Genomic DNA, 15904 nt, shown 5'->3' with positions numbered 1-15904 from the left:
GCAATTACCTTTTTTATTTTTCACTCTGTGGCGGAAACAAGCTTCCATAGTCTGCTGTTAGCTGGCAGATCATTTGGCTTCATACACATAACGTTACAGATAGCAAGAAACGTTGACAAACGTAGCCTTAGCCTAGCCTACTCTTCTAATCATTACACTGGGTATCTAGTTAATGCAACTTTTGATATAGGAACTCGAACTCCTAATATTTTACTATAAGCAATTATGGAGATATAAATATAATCGAAGCACTTACAGGATTTTCATTCAGGATTTCACTCTTTGTTTCGTTTTGCCGCGTTCAGCTACAGCACGTATCTGCGGGAGCACCACAACAACAATCTGTGACGCTGTATAGGAACTCACTCGGCTAATAGCTGCCCTGATTGCTGCCTCGCGCTAGGAAATAAATTAATTACTGTTATAAATATAAAACGTCACTAAAGACCTAGAATTTTCACAATAATTTTTAATGTTAAAATACATTTGTCGGGGACCCCCCAAAATCCAAAAATAAATTCTTATGGGGGGTCCCTAATGACTTATGGAGGGTCCGGGACCCCCCCAGACCCCCCTCATTTCGAACCCTGCATTTACTAGACAAGTAAAATGGCAAGCTATTATCTAAAAAAAAACACGCAAAATTATCTATTTTTCTTAGACCATTCGTGGATAATTTTGCTTGGTTTAAGCAAAAAATCACTTAATTTTTATTTATTTAATTTTTTCAGAAAACAAGACATAACATCTTATGGCATTTTACTCATCTAGTAAATCTTGAATTAAGAGTTTTTAGATATTTGGACTGGAAACAAGATAAAAATACTACGTAATAAAAAGCATTTTTTGCCATGTTTAATTTTAACCACCTTTTTCACATAATTTTTAATTGCACATAGCCTTCATAGATACATTAACTTTTTCTTTTAATTTCCTTAAAATTAGTTTGGAGGACAACATCAGGCAGAATGTGTAATAAGAATTCTGTAAAAAAAATAAAAAAATAAAAAATTATGAATTATTTTTGGATTATTCAAAGAAATAATCAAAAGATTAATCGATATCAAAATAATCATCAGTTGCCCCCATCAAAAAATGTCTTAACTCCTGATGGTCCAATCACAAGAGTCAAGAAAGAGACATTATTTCCATTTAATTTTTCATATTAAAGGGAAGGTCTAGTCAAGTGCATTGCATTGTTTGATACAGTATACCAGCAGAAGTAGGTCATCCAGGTACATCAGTACTAAAAATGTATGTATACTACATACTTCAATCTACAAATACTGTAAATTGAAGTAACCTGTGGCAGCTCTTCAGATGGCTCAGTGGGCGTGGCTGCTTGGCACTGGCCCTCCATCTCAGACTCCGCCTCCGCCTCTGCCTCCTCCTCATCCACCTCATGAATAGTGGGCGTGACATCTGACGGGGGCATGGACGTCTTCTTTTTCTTCCTCTTTTTCTTTCGCCGGCGGTCCATACTGAGAACCCTCTTGCGGAAACGCTGCGGGGGGAGGTGGGTGGACAGGGGGTGGTGCGTGTGGTGGAAGGTGTGCCGGTGATCTGTCCATAAAGAGAAAGAGAGAGAGAGATTAAGTAAAGGATGATGTTCAGACTGCAAACGGCTGACAGATGCAAAAGAAAGAGACTGCGGAGTGATACGAGAGACTAGCACAGGTCAATGATTCAGTTTATTGACACTATACAAACACATTTGACCAAAGAATGCCACCATTGATCAAACCATGTAATAAGCAATTACAAGGTATTTTAAAAGGTCACAGATAATTAAGCTGCCATTGCAACATCTCCATTAGATGGTTCCTCTTACTCAAATTTCAAATTTAAAAAAAATCATGGTAATCCTTTGAATATGTTAACTGAGTTTTCCCTTGACATTTATTGATTTATAACATGGGACAATAAAATCATTTGAATGGAAAAATCAGTTTTTTATTTTTATTTGGTTGAATGTGCTATTGCAAGTTGAGAATATATGCCAAATTGAGTTTAATGCACATAAATTTTAGTACAGATAACTTGAAAATGTAAGTTATCGTATTTCAACTAAACTTTACAAGTCCAGGTTACTTGAAATAAGTTGTTGGGTCAACTATTTTAACTACTGTATGTCAACTAAACTTTTTAAGTTGAAAATACTTAGAAGATTAAGTAAATAAAACTTAACTGAGTCAAAGCAAAAAGATAACAAAAAAATTTAAGTTGAGTGAACAATTTTTTTTTTTACAGTGTACCAGGTATCTCTTATTTCACAGGCTTAAATCTTGCATGTTACATTTAAAATGTACATAAAATTAACAAGATACCGCAATTAATAAATATTATGTGCAGACTTATTTCAGCATTATACACTACAGTTTAAAAAGATTGGGGCAAGTAATTTTTTTTTAAATAAAGTAATTCGTGTATGTTTAAAAGTGACAGTAACAACATTTACATTGTTACAAAAGATTTCTATTTCAAATAAATGCTGTTAATTTGCTGTTCACAAGAATCCTGAAAAAAAATATATACATTGCGGTTTCCACAAAAATATAAAACAGCACAACTCTTTTCAACATTGATAATAATAATAATAAGAAAAAGTTTCTTGAGCAGCAAATTAGCATATTAGAATGATTTCTGAAGGATCATGTGACACTGAAGACTTGAGTAATGATGCTGAAAAATCAGCTTTGATCACAGGAATAAATTACATTTTAAAATATATTATAATAGAAAAGAGTTATTTTAAATTGTAATAATATTTCATAATATCACAGTTTTTACTCTTTTTTTTGTTAAATAAATGCAGCCTTGGAGAGCATAAGTGACATCAAAAACATGGAAGTGTGAAGCCTCTGTTATACTCCAGTTTGGACGCGTACACGACAGCTGCGCACAGCTCGGACGCGGACTACTTGTATTTATACTTTCTGCTGAGGTCCGCTCGGTGAACGCGTTCAACGTATGCGCAGTATATCGGTCGGGACAGTATAATCGATAATATTTTTCATATTTATAGTTTATATTTGCATTTATGTCAAAACCTAGACACTTTCAAACATCAAAATGCCATTTATTAATATGTATTCGTGTCAAAATTACATATAGGCCTAAACATCTTTTCCTATTCTATTTTGCCTGGAAACGCTTCCAACAGGCTTGCGTGAAAAATAGGCATTGGTTCTATTTCTAGCATGCACGCGTTTTCTGTTTTTTTCAAATTCGGCGTCCATGTTATTTCCATCTCTTTCGCGGTTTTAACCTAATGAATGGGAGGCACGCGGCTGTCCGCAAGGAGCCTCCGCGCGCACTCCCGATGACGATTTTTACGTCACGCGGACCCTCGCGCCCTCGCGGTCGCAGAAAGTATAACAGAGGCTTGAGTGTTCTAGATACCTTTTTTTTTTTTAACTGACCTGTAATTTGAAAATGGGGAATTACATATCAGAATGTGTGGTTGGAGGAGAGGGAGGGGTTGAAAATAATGATGGATTTGTGACATTATTTGTGCTGAAAAGGAAAGTCGCTTCAAAAGCAGAGCATGTTTTTGATGAATGATCACAAAGACACTTTTTTTTTCTTTGGAACAACTGATGAATCGTGCACAATACGATCAGGAACGTGTACTAGTGCAAAAGGAATACAATTTGTATTTTTGTATTTTTTGTCTGCTAAATGAATAAATGTAAATGTAAATTTGTGTTTGTGAATTTCACGTTGACTGTATGAGTAGTTTAAATAACAATGGGCACACTGAGCCCTGAGATAACATGTCTTGTCTGTGCAAAAGAAAATAACGTTTATAAATCAAATATACACTGAACAAAATTATAAATGCAACACTTTTGTTTTTGTCCCCATTTTTCATGAGCTGAACTCATCTAAGACTTTTTCTATGTACACAAAAGGCCTATTTCTCTCAAATATTGTTCACCAAATCTGTGTTGGTGAGCACTTCTCCTTTGCCGAGATAATCCATCCACCTCACAAGTGTGACATATCAAGATGTTGATTAGACAGCGTGATTATTGCACAGGTGTGCCTTAGGCTGGCCACAATAAAAGGCCACTCTAAAATGTGCAGTTTTACTGTATTGGGGGCAAAACAAAAGTGTTGCGTTTATAATTTTGTTCAGTAGCCTATAATTTCATAAATTGCATAAAGAATTATGAACAAAACAGCATCATGTATTTATGCAAAGTTTAATACACAGAGCCGATCACAAAGAGTACTTTTTTGCATTTAAAAACACGAGATGCAGTGGAATGGTGAAAAAAAACCTAAATGTCTCTTGAGAAATGTTTTTTAAAAGTTAAACTCCTTCTAACTTTACATGGCTTCCTAAACGGCTCTCTAAACATGCATCAAAGATGTCCGTCTAGTGCATGTTTACATAGAATACAATAGAAAAGCAGCGCAGAAAATGCGTTTTGTGTGAAAGGCTTGGTGACGGTTTTGACATAACCAAGATCTACGCAATGAGCTTCTTTATTTCTGCAATGTTTTGAATGAACAACGTAGTAGCGATGCATCAAGTGGGTATGGAAGCTTGTTTCCGCCAAAGAATAACAAATAAAAAAGGTAATTGTGACTTTTTTTCTCGAAATTGCAAGTTTATATCACGCAATTCTGAGAAAAGAATTCTGAATTCTTCAGAACTGCGAGTTTATATCTCATAATTCTGACTCTGTAACTCGCAATTCCGAGTTTATATCTTGCAATTCTTATTTTTATTTTATATTCTACAAATGTTCGAAATTCTAATTGTAATTTGACATCCCTTACAAAGCGGTTAACGTGTGATTTGTCCTGTGTTCAGGGTGCCTCTGGGCTCTGTTGTGAATGCATCACAGGCTAGTTTACACCTCCCACTACTGCCGCCACATGTAGAAGGAAATGTAGGCCCTGATTTATCAGGGTCTGGAAAGCGACTGGCACAGACGCAGCTCCACAGGAGTCCAGGGAGTGTGAGAGAGCCATTAAAAAGTCTTCTCTGTACTTCTGAGCTGCCATGTTCTGTATACCTTCTGCAGAATTATGTATCTAAACTTGGAATCTTCTAGCAGTCTGACACTTTCAGCAACAGCAGCAACAATAATGCACTAAAAACGGAAAGGTTTTTCCTTCGCGTTTTTCGCATACAGATGACAACGTTGTCAAATCGATCCCCGTTCACACAGATCCGCGAAAACGACTAAAAACGCTGTATTCTGCTGCCAGGCCAGTAGTTAGCGATGTCACTTTGCGAATAAACACTTCGCGCCTATATACTGAACACATAACACGCATGCGCATGACGTTACCATTTTCACAAATTCACGTTCTTGTAGTTTACAAGGAGATGAAAAATATCGTTTTCAAAAACTTCCACTTTGAATCTGGTTTATGTTCTCAGGCCCCCAAAATTCCGTTGTCATGTAAATGAACAGCCAAAAGGCACACAAAGTTGTTCTTTTTAGTTGAAAATGGTGTTGTGTAAACAGCCCCTAAAGTTTGAAAAAATATATCTTTGACCTTATTCGAACCTTGTATTAACATCCGTCTCTGAGAATCCGGTCACAAGTGGTCAGCACTAAACGCAGCTCTTAACACTGCCATGCAAAAAGGCAAAATGCATCTCGTTGCATGATTGCATGATTGGGACTCTTAGAGAGTGATCTCTCATGTGACAGATGGGTTTTGTAGTGTGTGGTGCTTGTAAAAAATGTAGTGTGAAAATGTATATCAGATCAATAAGAATTCAATCAAAACACTTTGAAGCCAATTTCCCTCAGAGTTTGAAAAATGCATGCATGAAACATAACCATCATTTGAAAAAGGGACTTGAATAACAGTAAGCATTATACTTTAAATGTTTGTAGAGTGTTCTTTTATATTATAGTATTACTATTATAGTATTTATTAATATTTTGAAATAGCTTCTATTTTATATTTTCAGTTTTTTTGGATTTTAGTTATGATACTTTTTTGTAAATTTTGTTGTTCATTTCTTTTTTAAATGTTTTTATTTATTTTTTTTATTTATTTTTTAAATACTTCTATTTAGCTTTTAAAATATTATTCCGGTTTTAGTTTTAGTAATTTCAGTACTTTAACCTAAACTTCTCTGTTTTTAGTTAGTTTGACAAGGCAATTGTTTAATTTTTAAGCATTTTACATTCAAGTTTTTCAACTATTATTTATATATATATATATATATATATATATGTATATATTATATTATATTTAAGTTTATTTCAGGATTATTTCAATTAACAAAATAATTTTTAATAGTTTAAGTTCTAATTGTACAAACAAAATAGATTTTTAATCGTTTTAAATGTTCTTAACAACATTATGGTAACGTTATGGTAATATTAAAATATGTTTGTACACAACAGTGTAAATCTTTCATACTTAAAAAAAAAACAAAAAAAACACCTGATGTAGTCTATTAAATCAAAATCTTTCTCGGCAGACCACTACACTTGTGATCGGATCATCCAAGTCAGATTTCAAACCTTTTCTAAACATGGTTATACGTCATACAATACTTACACTCAAAGTCTTTCTCATTGTAGCTGCGGCCCATTTTGTCTGCGCCATTGATGGCAGACTCAGTAATGATGTCCCCGAACCTCTCCACAGACAAGGCCTTCTCCCATTCCTCATCTTCTTGTCCTGCTGTGGAGTCCTTCTCTTCTTCCAACAAAACCTGCAGATGAGATTATTTGAAACCACACAGTAAGTGCCAGACAGATGTTCCAGATGCTAAAATACATTTGAGGAAGTATGGGAAATAAACTTGAGGCCAAATGATTCCTTCTGGCATGCTCAGAAGAGTTTGAGCAGTTACGGCCAGATGTTTTATGTTCTCCGAGATTGAACCACAACCACACGTCCATTAGCGCTCACCCAGTGCACCGCAATTCTGGATGGGTTATCAGCTATGAAGAACAGGGCATCATGGTGACTGAGAGGCATCATTGGCAACATTTTTCTAGGTGGTTTGTTGTTGTCTCACTAGTTGTGTCATCAGGTTCTGCACTACTATTGGAAAAGTCACAATGCAGGACTGTGCCTCAAATCTTCACTGTCAGAATTTCGTCTGAGGTAAAATTTGATCATAGGGTCATTAATCAGCTGTCACCGAACATGTCAAACTAGCAATACTTCAGATTTTGGCTTAGGATCAGAAGCATTTTTTAGGATTCTCAAAACTTGTCTCAGACGGCAAAATTGTGGCCAAAATCGCACAGTGTGAACCCAGCTTGAACAGAAAAATCTGACCAGAATAGAAACTATGTTCATCTTCATTAATCCAGCGGAGCAAACCAACCCCGTGACGCCACAGGATGTGATGGAAGTAAAATAATGGCAAATGTATTTGAAACAAAAAAAGCTTGTTGAATTGCACTAATTGAAAAAATATGCATTGACCATGCTTGTATTTTAATGCATTGTAGGCTATTTTTAGGGCTTGCATTTTCATGGGCTGAAATTCAACATAGTGGTATATTTAAGCTGTGAATATTTCAATTCAAAACATTTCACACACAATTTCATTATTAAAAATTCAATAATCCATATTCACCTTTTAGATTTCACTTCCAAAATATTTGGTCTGTTTAAAAATACAACCTATTATATTCGACAGGCAATTTTTTGTCAATTTCTTTCGCTTTACAAATTCGCTTATACACAAATTCAGTGGTTCAGATTCGACAGAAAATTCAACACTGCACATCAGGAACTGCAGGAAATGCAGAGTAGAGTGTTGATGCATAATCTTCATCTGCTGTAAGTCTATCTCACCAGCAGGTGGTGCAAGCGTGTGTTGACGAAAACCAGAGCAACAGTTAGAGAGAGTCATTCATTCATAAAAACGGATTTGCTGTTTCACAGCATCGATCATTCGATGTGTCTGTTTCTCCACTGCACTTCAACAGATTCCCCATCTGCACTCACGATAATGAGTTAGGCCCAGTTTACAACTGGTATTAAGATGCATTTTGGTCGATCGGATCACAAGTGGACGGTGTAATCGGAGTCTAAAATGTTTAGCGCTTGTCCACTTTCGACCACTTCCAGAGGTAGTCGAAAACGCATTCGACTGGATTGCTTTCGTAGTGTAAACGCACATGTGGTGGAATGAGTCCGAACAGCCACAAAAGACCGTCTACTTTCCGCCTACTGGCCTAATGCGTGTACTTTATGGGAAGCGCGCTAGCTAGATGGGATTTAAAGACCCACCTTTGGTTTGAAGACGAAAAACGTACCAATCATGATGTTCTCTCACCATACCTGATTTCTAACATTCAGCATGGTCTTGCGGCTGTCAGAACAGAAACGAAAGCTGATGCTCTCTGTATGTTTTTCCATCATCTCCAGGCATGTTCATATATAAATTGTGTGAGCTTATTTCATCCATTAGATCGAAAGATCCTTAAAAAGCCCATACATTTACCCACACATTGACCCTCCCCTCGAAGAAATCAGGACAGAAGTGGTTGAAAGTGGACAAAAGAGACGAATTAAAACACCAGATGTAAATGGGAATGTGTCTCCCTCATTTTGATCCGATCGACGAAAACGCATCTTAATACCAGATGTAAACAGGGCCTTAGAATAGTTCGCAAAAGTGTGATTATAAACACAATCTTCTAAAAACAAAGATAGAGCATTGTTAATATCTTACAGTATCAAGAGTATATCTTCATTAAAATTATCTCATTACCATCATGATCAAAATAAAACAAAAGTCTTCATCAACCCAGCTAGCAAAAGGTCGTCTATTAGACGTTGAATAGACGTAAATCTTCAACGTCTAATTACGATCAACGTCTTGATGGAATATGTAAAACTCTTTAAATTTATTTGAGATAATAGCCGCTTTCCGACCGGAGGAACCTTTTCACAGTTCCTAGAACTATTGGCTAAAGTACCCGGATGTCGGCGTGTTCGCACCGCAGGAACTAGGAACGATTTTAGTTCTAGGAACTCCATTTGGAGGAACTAATTTAGGTCCTACTTCAGAGTAGGGTCTAAACCAGCACTATAGGAACTACCCGTGACGTTAGTGTACACTGATTGACCGAACGCACACGGAACACCAGCACCCGCCATTTTTAAAACAGCTAGAATGTAAACACACAGATTATAGCCTATATATTTACTCCAGAAACTAACTATACACACATGGAAAACAGTGATAGATGGGTCTCTAAACCTTTATACTGAAGAGAAAATCCAACGCAACTTTGAGGGGACCAAGCCAAACATGATTATGTTTATCTGCCCAGCTAGCAACACTGGACATCAACCACACGGCATAGGCTAATAACCTTTTTTTCATATACTGTCTACTTTCTATAACAGTTCTATCTAATAACATATTAAACAGTACTGTTCGCTAACTAATAAACAGATCGCTAACTAATAAACACAGAGAATGCAAGCATTGTTTGCTCTGGCGTTCTCAGCGCCGCCAAAATAAAGGTCCGTCGCGCTGTCAAAATAAAAGTCACCGTGCTTGCGTCACTCCCTTACCCCTCCTACCAGTTCCTATGGCCACTTGGCCAGTGCGAACGCAAACAGCAAAACCGAGTTTGGGGGAGAGTAGTTCTTAGAACTGTTTAGAAGTGGACAGTTCCTAGAACTAAGTTCCTGTAACTACTTGGTCGGAAAGCGGCTAATAATAAACATGGTTTGGTAGTTTGTTTTTCTCCGTTATTTTAGCATGTATAACAGACTTATCCTGTCTTAGATGATCAGTTGAAAACACGTAGTCAAACAGTCCGGCCGAAACAACATTGTTGAAACCACGTCGTAATCCAGGCCAAGGCGGACTGACTTATTTTCAACCATATTTCAACGTTGAAAGACGGTAATTGTTTACTGGGAAGGAATGTTGAATGGGACACTGGAAGGGCCAATCATATTTTAGCTGCCCATATGGCCCCGCCCACAGTTCCATCTATGGGAGGTATCTAACGTTTGGCTCGTGAGAAGAAGGCTTTGAAGAGCGCGGGTGGGATAAAGCATGCTGACAGGCTACAAGGCTCGCAGATCAGTCAGACTAAATGTCACGGTGTCAGCATGAAGTTGACAGCAGCCCTGCAGCGTCCCCATTAACAAATACAACTGCATTCAACAGCACCTCTGTCATGTCCAACAAGCTCCAAGATTCAGAACGGCCAACTCACTCGGCAAGCACAAAAGCCAACAAATCATTTACCCCGAAGCATTAAAACAAACATGAATCTTTTAAAATACATTTTCTTTAAGTCTTCAGGAAAATAAGCATGGGCAAATGGCAGGCCTCTGCATAATTGATCAGAGCAGATGGGGCAAATTCGGCAAAACTGAAATGAGATGAACGAATGAGGCACTAATTAAGGAAACAAAGTCTTCTTTGTTGTCTGTGGCCCTCAGCTTTGCGTAAATTAATGAGGACAACATTTCATTAAGCTCTCAGTTGTCTGCACGCTGTGTGCCACTCTTTTATCATTGCTGAAGTGGTGACTTTAATGAAGACCTGTGAAGTCAAATGATAAATGGCTGGCTTTGATAGTACAGGAGACTTGGAAATGAGCCAGTTTGGGACACTGGAGAAGTCCATTCTGCTGTATCACACTATTTCTGCTCTTTCATGATGCTTTTCCAACCTCTTAAAGGGGTACTTTACTGCTGGCACAATAGGCTTTCAACAAAACTTGGCTGCCTATACAGTAGAAATGTTAAAAAAAAAAAAAAAAAAAAAAAAATTGGTGTTACCTGACTAGAGAAAACAGAAAAAAAAAGGCTGCTGTCTTCCAATTTGCCAAATAGGTAGGAAAACGTCAGCACCCATAATGCACTGGGCATGTTGCTGTCCAAGGGCACTCCCACCAGTCTGCTATTAGGCTTGTTTGTATGGAAGCTTATTTCCGCCACAGAATAAAACATTTTACAAGATAATTGTGACTTTTTATCTCACAATTGCGAGTTTACATCAAGTCGCAATTGCATGTTATAAAGTTAGAATTGCGAGATGTGAACTCACAATTCTGACATCTTTTCTCAGAATTTTGAGATATAAACTTGCAATTGCGAGTTATAAAGTCCAATTGCAAGGGAAAAAAACCTGGCAATTCTTTTTTCACAGAATTGCGAGTTTATGTCACAAATCGGAACTGTTTGAAATTTGTCTTCCTATCCCTATTTGTTTTGACTCCCTTTTTGAGATTTCATCCCAAACCTCACGTCATTCACATCCTTATTATATTACAGTAATGTTTTACTATAAAGTATATACTTTATATATACTACTGTATATTGTTTTATTATTTTAATGTAATACCTTTTTACTACAATAAATATACTGTATTATTTATATAAGCTCAGAAGACACGAGGATGCATTACGAGAATTTGGAGCATTACAAGAAATATGTCCCAATGCAAATGCTCTTAATAACAGGCAAATAGGCTAGGGTGAAATTGGGGTGAAACCTGGTCATGTTTTCATGAGCAGCAATGTAATATTATCCCTTTTCTCTACCTCTCTGTTCAGTCACCTCTCCCTCACTCATTTGGTTTCTCTTCTGTAATTGCCCCTTCTTAATTACCATAATGTATCAAAAGAACAAAACAAACAAACAACAGCAGGGTTTTTAGAATAGTACTTTTTGAACAGCATTTCCCACTGTTTCTCTACTCAATGTAAAACAAAGGACCCAAACAGCATTTGCTCTTGCAGTTTTCTGATTGTGCAAATGTTAATGGCTTGAGCGAGACTGAGTGCATGCGCTCCCAATAAAGGTTATGGGTTATTTCAACTGCAAGGTGAACAGAATGACAATGAGAATTCAGCGAGGACTGGCAGATGTGTTTGCTTGCTGTTAGCAAGTGCTCTGGGTAAACGGTAGATAGAGTTACATACGTCATAGGTGGCTGCCCGCTCTGCCGAGATAGTAAGGGCTTCTCATGATACCAACATTTCAGTAGTCGATTCCAATGCAGTGAAATTTCAGGATTATAAAAGTAAATGAATGGTGTGTATTTTCCTGTCCCACTTTTCAGAGGCACAGCATCCTGTTGCATCTTGTGAATTTGAGTTAAGCACTTAAAAACCTGTGTGAGCTGCAAAAATGAGAAGAAACGTCTTTCTATTAAGTTGTCTCAATAGAATTGCTGCAGGCTGTGAACAAAAATAAACATATGACGTTAGCACTGAAGTATGATTCACAAACAAATGACTTTAGTCAGTTCTTTTTAGTGATTCAAACTATGGTAACTGATTCGATTCATAAGCAAATGACTCTTAAGGGACAGGTTATTTTTTCGTGAATCAAACAGACAGTGCATCCGGTGCAGTCTGATTCCCAAACAAATGACTCTAATGAACTCGTTCTCTGTAGCGAATCAAAATCATATCGTGTGACTAGTAGTTCAATGCACAAAAAAATTACTTTTAGGAACGGGTTCTTTTAAGTGAATTCGAAAACATACAAGCCACAACAATCCAATGGTCCAATCAATACTCCATGGAAAAAATCAAGTCCCGCCCAACATTTGTTTCTTGTTTGAGAAGCCGTTTCACTTTTTAAAAAATAATTGTAATAGTAATTTGGTCAGTTTGTTAAAAAAAAATGTACGTTTTTTTTTTTTTTTTTTTTTTAAACATTAAGTTTAAACATTAAGTAAATGATAATTTACATCCAGACGGTTGTTTTCACAGAATAAACCCTGACAGGGTGATCAAGACACCGACGCGAAACTTATTACATGGCTATATAAGTAAATAATTAGACACAGAATATTGAAACATTCAGTTGAAACATTATATTAGGTCTTTAAACGCTAAGCTTCCGTGAAGAAAGCAGTTGCGAGCAAGCAATAAATGCAAACTAGACAGACATTTAAGGGACACAGACATACGGTACAGTCATACCACTTATTAGGCTATAGGCTACGGCATTTCACCACATAAATAATTATGAGGATAGGAGATACTGATTTGAGATTAAACTGTTTTAAAATATTGCCTGTTTGTTATCTTATAATCCAGTACAGTGTACAAAACAATCGTCGCAATGATCCCTGTGTTTTTTACCGTTTGTTTATCTGGGAATAACATACCACTGGATGGCTCGATTGACCAATCAGAATCAAGTATTCCACATGAGCCGTGTAATAAGTATTAAAGAACACATTGCGTGGTTTTCTCTTTTTCCTCGAGGCCCAAAAGCTCTTCAAAGAGCAAGCACACAAATATGCAGTCAGCCCTCAGGTGTCAAATTGAGTCTGTATTAAGTATTTCTGACACTGCAGAAAATATCAACTTGAAAGATACCCATGCTATTGATATATCATGCATGAAATTTGTGCCTCAGCTGAGAGAGAGTGAACTGCATCTTCTCTAGGCCAGCTAGTGAGAGCTGTGGGAGTAAACCTCACTCCCCTGTCCTCAAGAGGCGCACTAGCGACTGACGCTAGATGCTACGGTCTCCAGGGTCCTTGTTAGTGTGCCCGCCTCCCATGCTGGATATCCCGCTCGGAGCGGTGCGAGTAGAACCGATGGGGTTACACTTATTCTTTGTCTGGAGGCTGCTCAAGGAGCTTCTGGTGCTCGAAGTGCCGTCTAAAGCTGCAGGTGCCTGCTAAGTCTGGCCTGGGTATCAGGTGACTATGGAGGCCCACCTGAGCTCTTTGTGAAAGCACAGGATACTCATTTATTCTCACAGTCCCACTATTTCCCAAAAGTACTGACCTTTTCAGGCAGCCAAGAACAGAGAGACAATCCCTGACTAACACTTACACCAGGGTTATCCGCCATTCAGAACTGAACTGGAATTAAAGTAGCACACACACACACACACACACACACACACACACACACACACACAAAAAAAATGTAATGTAAGGAAGTTGAATTATGAAATTCAGAGAAATTCATTTTTGTTTTTAATATATTAATACATTTAATATTTTAGTATTTTTTATATAATTTTTATTTTGAAATAAATAATCTTTCATTTGTATTATATGAAATAAATAATTCATATATATGGTATTTTCTTTGTGTGTAATAATATATTATATTGATACATATTATTTAGTATTTGATTAAATTATATATATATATGATTATATATATATATACACAGTATATATCTGATGTTTTCATATATACAGTGCTATGCATAAGTTTAGACACCCATGCTAAAGTTGACTAAAAAGATGAATAAAAAATCATCTTTTGGAAATTGATCTTAATGCCATGATTAAAAAAATTAGGAAAAATCCAACCTTTAAGGACACCAATTTTCTTTGTGAATGAATAATGTATCGTAAATAAATAAATGTTCTTCCTTAAAATACAGGGTGCATAAGTTTGGACACCCCTATGTTAAATTCCCATATAGGCAGGCAGATTTTTATTTTTAAAGGCCAGTTACTTCATGGATCCAGGATACTATGCATCCTGATAAAGTTCCCTTGGCCTTTGGAATTAAAATAGCCCCACATCATCACATAGCCTTCACCATACCTAGAGATTGGCATGGTTTTATTTCAGTTAGCCTAATAGCTGGTTTGATTTGCATTGAGAGATGATCTTATGGAAAGTACTCCATGCCATGAAGTAACTGGCCTTTAAAAATAAAAATCTGCCTGCCTCTATGGGAATTTAACATAGGGGTGTACTCACTTATGCACCATGTATTTTAAGGAAGAACATTTATTTATTTACGATACATTATTCATCCACAAAGAAAATTGGTGTCCTTAAAGGTTGGATTTTTCCTAATTTTTTTAATTAAGGCATTAAGTTCAATTTCCAAAAGATGATTTTTTATTCCTCTTTTTAGTCAACTTTAGCATGGGTGTCTAAACTTATGCAAAGCACTGTATACTGTATATAATTCCTATCCAATCGATTAATCGCGATTGATTGCATCTAGCAATCTCGTTTATGTACACACAATCATTTATGTATGCATATGTGTGTGTGTGTGTGTGTGTGTGTGTGTGCGTGTGTGTGTGTGTGTGTGTGTGTGTGTGTGTGTGTGTGTGTGTGTGTGTGTGTGTGTGTGTGTGTGTGTGTGTGTTAACCACAACCTGCATTTTTCAACAGCAAAAAATGCTACCTATCAGATTGTGCTACCAGCATCATATTCATGCGGTTTGAGGCTTTATTAACATCCATTTTTACCCCTACCCTAAACCTACCCTTAAAACAATGCAAATACAGTGTTGGTAGCACAATCTGATAGGTAGCATTATTCAGCAGAACACTGGCTCATACGCACAACATCATTCATCTTGAAATCATATGATTCGATTCGTGTCTTCTGATTGGTTCTCTGAACTTAGAGGCTTTTGCTGGCCAAGGGAAGTGGTGTTTAGAGGTTTCTGGTAACAAACCGGTATTTCTGAATGGGCAGATGCTGGGATTTAGCGGGTTTGAAGTGAAAGTATTTGATGAGCTGATGTATTATATGCTGTAGTTCAGTTTTTTGAGTTTAACGAAGACTACTGAAATTCTAGTGTTGTGACAGCTCTGCAGCCTCAGCCACAATGTCAAATCACCATTCTCCATCAGCTTTGGTGAACAAAACACAACATGTCCCTTGAGCCCCACTGATGCTCTCAGTGATGTGTGTCAGGTCTCACTACAACAACAGTGACATTCACAAATGTTGCCAGAACAAACAACAACTTAATGTACATGTGGCCTGTAGTGATAGAAAGACTATAAGGCCTAGACAACTAAAAAAATGTGAATAAAGAACAATCCCCATAATAAAATATAATCAAATCAAAATTAATAATACAAAGAACTTGTGTATGAAACATGCTATATAAATAACTTGCCTTGCAGCAGAGAGAAGAAGCGAGGGGCTCTACAAATGTGGCTCTTGCACGAGAGCTGGATA

General features: G+C 36.9%; 1 protein-coding gene across 1 annotated transcript in view; it reads right to left on the bottom strand.

The window, feature by feature from the left end:
* The window catches only part of slc4a3 (solute carrier family 4 member 3), a 71033-nt gene that overhangs the window by 32783 nt on the left and 22346 nt on the right, over positions 1–15904 (bottom strand). Inside the window, exons 3-4 of the mRNA XM_084123422.1 lie at positions 6544–6700; positions 1304–1563 (exon numbers count right to left, since the gene is read on the bottom strand). Coding sequence (XP_083979548.1) covers positions 1304–1563; positions 6544–6700 — 417 coding nt within the window. The remainder of the gene's footprint in view (positions 1–1303; positions 1564–6543; positions 6701–15904) is intronic.

This window comes from Abramis brama (assembly GCF_963993115.1).
Source record: "Abramis brama genome assembly, chromosome: 8".
In the NCBI taxonomy this organism is placed as follows: Eukaryota; Metazoa; Chordata; class Actinopteri; order Cypriniformes; family Leuciscidae; genus Abramis; species Abramis brama.
This window is presented reverse-complemented; position numbering and strand designations above follow the sequence as displayed.